Source organism: Trachymyrmex cornetzi, unplaced genomic scaffold (assembly GCF_001594075.2).
Source record: "Trachymyrmex cornetzi isolate Tcor2-1 unplaced genomic scaffold, Tcor1.1 scaffold1690, whole genome shotgun sequence".
In the NCBI taxonomy this organism is placed as follows: domain Eukaryota; kingdom Metazoa; phylum Arthropoda; class Insecta; order Hymenoptera; family Formicidae; genus Trachymyrmex; species Trachymyrmex cornetzi.
Window position 1 is genome coordinate 50,466 of NW_017296299.1, and position 3,992 is coordinate 54,457.

The following is a 3,992-nucleotide window of genomic DNA, read 5'->3' on the forward strand; positions in this document are numbered from 1 at the left end:
CTGCATCAATGGAGGAGCTCAAGGCAATACCCAAAAGTGCATTTCAGAAGTGTTTTGACGACTGGAAAAAGCGCTGGCACAAGTGCATTGTATCAGAGGGGGATTATTTTGAAGGGGATAACATAATTTTGGATGAATAAATGAATATTTTTTTATAAAAATGAAAAGTCACCTTACTTTTTGATCACACCTCGTATGTACGTATACATGCATACAAAAAAATGTCCCTTTTTCATGTTCCGTCCTAGAGAAAAATTACATGATTGCTACCCCCAGATAAAAGATATTGCCTACATTGAGATGTCTAGAGCTTTAGATAAGAACAAATGTTCATACGCGTTTGAATGAGGGTGCCATTCCCTGTACACGGAATCGGAACGACGGAACGGATTTCTTACTAGAAATTGAGTTAGTGGCGTAACTACAAGGAGGACAGGGGGGCGGCTGCTCCCTCCGCCCCACTCGCATACAAGACAGCCGCCCCCACGGCTGGACGAGTGTAAAACCTTGTGTGCTTCATACTAACGATTCATTATATTTTTATATGGGTGATTTTCAAAGAAAGTGCAAAATATTTGAAAAATCTCGTTACTTCCTTTATCCATATATTGTATATACCCGCGTAGATACCATCAAGGTAGACATAGGAATTATAGGAAATCTCATTTAAATAAAGTTGCGATCTTGGTTGGCGGACTGAGTCTTAAAGTTGCTTGTCATTGCCGCTGTGGCGTACACAAAAGAATGCCTACTTTAAGCCGGTATCCGCTCTGTATACATATAACGTGCAGTTGTGTCGTTTGTATTTTTCCGGGCATAAATCTTGGCCATATTCTGAGACGATTTTTTCTTTATGAAAATTTTGTCCGAAGCTTAGTTTTCAAATTACAAAAAGAAATAGTTAGCGTATCACGGGTCGCGTATAGGAGACGGGCAGGAGCGGCGCTCACGGTTAGATGCGACGCTTTACGTACGGGGTGCACATTACCGGATGCACTCACACGTTTATAAAAACACGTTACTTCTTTCTCCTTCTTCCATCTTTCCCCTCTACCACACTATCTCTTTGTCTTTCACGTACTTTAAATATTTCATTAAATTATAAATTAGAATGATGAAATTAAAATGGATATTGAATCCTTTGAATAGTGGATTGCATTCTAATTACATTTATAAAATTGTTAGAGAAATGTCGTAAAAGAGCAAAATTAGACAATAATTACGCGCGATAAGTATTATAGAACTATTGACATACAAATCATACAATTATTTCAGTACGTCAAATTCTAAGAGCGTTTTATACAATTCGATATACTGAAATACTTATTAGACTTAATTGTATGACAATAGGCATCATAATACTTGTGGCACGCAATTATTGTTAAATTTCTCAATTTTACAAAAATGTCTCTAACAATTTTATCAGCAATATCGCGTTCGTAGTGGGAGAGCTCCGATTGCACACATGCATATTGCACACATGTATCGCTGATTGGCCAATTTAAAAATAAAATAATCTCATTTGCAAAACAGTGAAAAATTACTAGGCACCAGTTGATATGAGTGGTGTGTACAATCAGAACTGTAGGCAAACGGGATCCTCCCGTTCGTAGTATTTATTACATATTTATGACAAGTTTTATGAGAAACGCGATCGTGCTTTTTAACATTCAAAGAATTATGAATGTTTAAAACAAAAATGTAAGCCAAGTACACTTTAAAAGCTTATTATCATCTCAATTATAAAATTGTTATTACCTTGTAGATGTTCACTGATTCCATTTTGCTCTAGCTTCTTGAAACAATTGGAGGAATAAGTTCGGATGTGCACCGTAATAACGCTCGACATAACTGTTTACTGTAATTCACTTTCATCACTCAAATATTAATGTCTCTTAAGTATGTAGATATCTAGTCACATGTTTCCACGATAAGTTGGGTGGTACCCAGTTGGACACGAGCCACTCACAGCGCTTGATACTACAAAGCTCTTAAGCACTGGTCGCTGTGATTGGTGGTGTCCAATCGAGCCGTGATCAATCAGGATCACCCCGATAAGTTTCTTTTATAAATTATGCCACGTTTCAACATATTGACACAATTCAATTACATTAACTTGACAACACGAGGAATTTATTAACCGATTAATCAGTTAATCACTGACAATCACAAACGATTGATATTCGGCGATTGAAAATCAGACGAAGCTTTAAAACACGTGTATAAGGGTACGGTCAACGCGATGCTACAAATGCTTTAAAGCAATTTTTGATTGATTAATTTGCAAATTTCTTTCTTCTAATTAGTCAAGCAAACGCTTCAAAATATTTGTAGTGAGATTTTGATCGTAACCTAAGTCCGTACACAACAACGCCACAAGTGTTACGTGCGGCAAGCAGCTGACTAAAGCGTCGTTTATAATAGGCCATAACCGTAATTCAGTGGCCGTAACCGTAGAGACCGTTACCGTAATCTGTAAAGGAGCGGTTTATAATAGCCAGTACCGATGTTACGGCCACGGTATAATCACATAACTTTAAAGATCATTAGTCATATAAATAAATTTTAAATTTAATAAAAAGTATGGATTTGTCCGAAATAGCAATGTGTGGAATGTTCTTATCAATTCTGGGGCTAGCATATACTGAATATACAGACGCACCGTTAAATAAAAAAATCAGGAACAAACGCCGTTGGAGTGTACGTCCAATAAATAAAAAAAGAAAAGATAAAGGACATTTTCATAATTTATTTAAAGACATGGCTACAGTGGATAATGAACAATTATAAAGTATACAAGGATGTCACAGACCAATTTCTACATATTATTAGGACTTATACAAGACAAATTAAAGAAACACAGCATACGTGAGTCTATAAATCCAGAGCATAGGCTGCTTATTACATTATTGTAAGTAAAATCTTTTAATTTTTATCATGTCTTATACATAACTATATATATTAATTTTAATGTAAATAATAATGTAGAACTTATATTATTGTAGCTATTTATCTCAAGGCTGCAGTATGCAGGTAGTTGCATGGTCCTTTTTAATCGGAAAAACTACTGTATCTGTTATAGTCAAGGAAACTTGCAATGTCATATGGGATGTTCTTAGTCCCGTATATTGTAAACAGCCAATAGTCGAAGAATGGAAAGAAAAGGCGAACGAATTTTACAGGAAATGGAATCTCCCAAACTGTTGTGGTGCAATCGATGGTAAACATATTACCATTCAAGCACCAAATAAATCAGGATCTGCCTTCTTTAATTATAAGAAAACATTCAGCATCGTTCTGATGGCTGTTTGTGATGCCGATTACGTGTTTACACTTGTAGACATCGGAGCATATGGTTCACAAAGTGATGGTGCAGTATTTTCGGAGTTAGCCTTTGGACGAGGATTGGAATCCGGTAGGATAAAATTACCAGCAAGCACTACTAGCATACTACTTTGTTGGAGATCAGGCTTTTTCTCTAAAACCATACATTCTAAGACCTTATCCGGGAAGAAATTTAGATGAAAAAAAAAATCTTCAATTATCGTCTATCAAGAGCAAGGAGGATAATAGAAAATTCATTTGGTATTTTGGCATCAAGGTGGAGAATTTTGCGAAATAATATCATTGGTGACATTCATAATATACAAATGATTACTGCTGCCGTAATATGTTTACATAATTTTCTGCGTATTTCCGAAAAAAAGATCTAACAGCAAGAATATTGGCCTCCAAATTTTGCCGACACTGTTGGAGATAATGATCACATTACACGAGGATTGTTTCGAGATCAACACATTGATAATAGTTTTCAAAGGATAGGACGCATGGGTGCGAATAATCCATCAAGATCTATAATTGCTCTACGTGATAGTATGGCACACTATCTTTCGCACGAAGGGGCAGTTCCTTGGCAGTGGGTGCATATTTCAAGAGGATCCAGACCAGAGTGATATTGGTAAAATATATTGATTTATTATTTATTATTGAAA

General features: G+C 35.9%; 1 protein-coding gene across 1 annotated transcript; it reads left to right on the plus strand.

Moving 5' to 3' along the window:
* The first annotated feature begins 2,801 nt into the window (after nt 1–2,801).
* On the plus strand, nt 2,802–3,525 carry LOC108759142 (putative nuclease HARBI1). Its single transcript, XM_018504458.1, has 2 exons — nt 2,802–2,911; nt 3,006–3,525. The coding sequence occupies exons 1-2, from the start codon at nt 2,802–2,804 to the stop codon at nt 3,523–3,525; spliced, it is 630 nt and encodes a 209-aa protein (XP_018359960.1).
* The last annotated feature ends 467 nt before the right edge of the window (nt 3,526–3,992 follow it).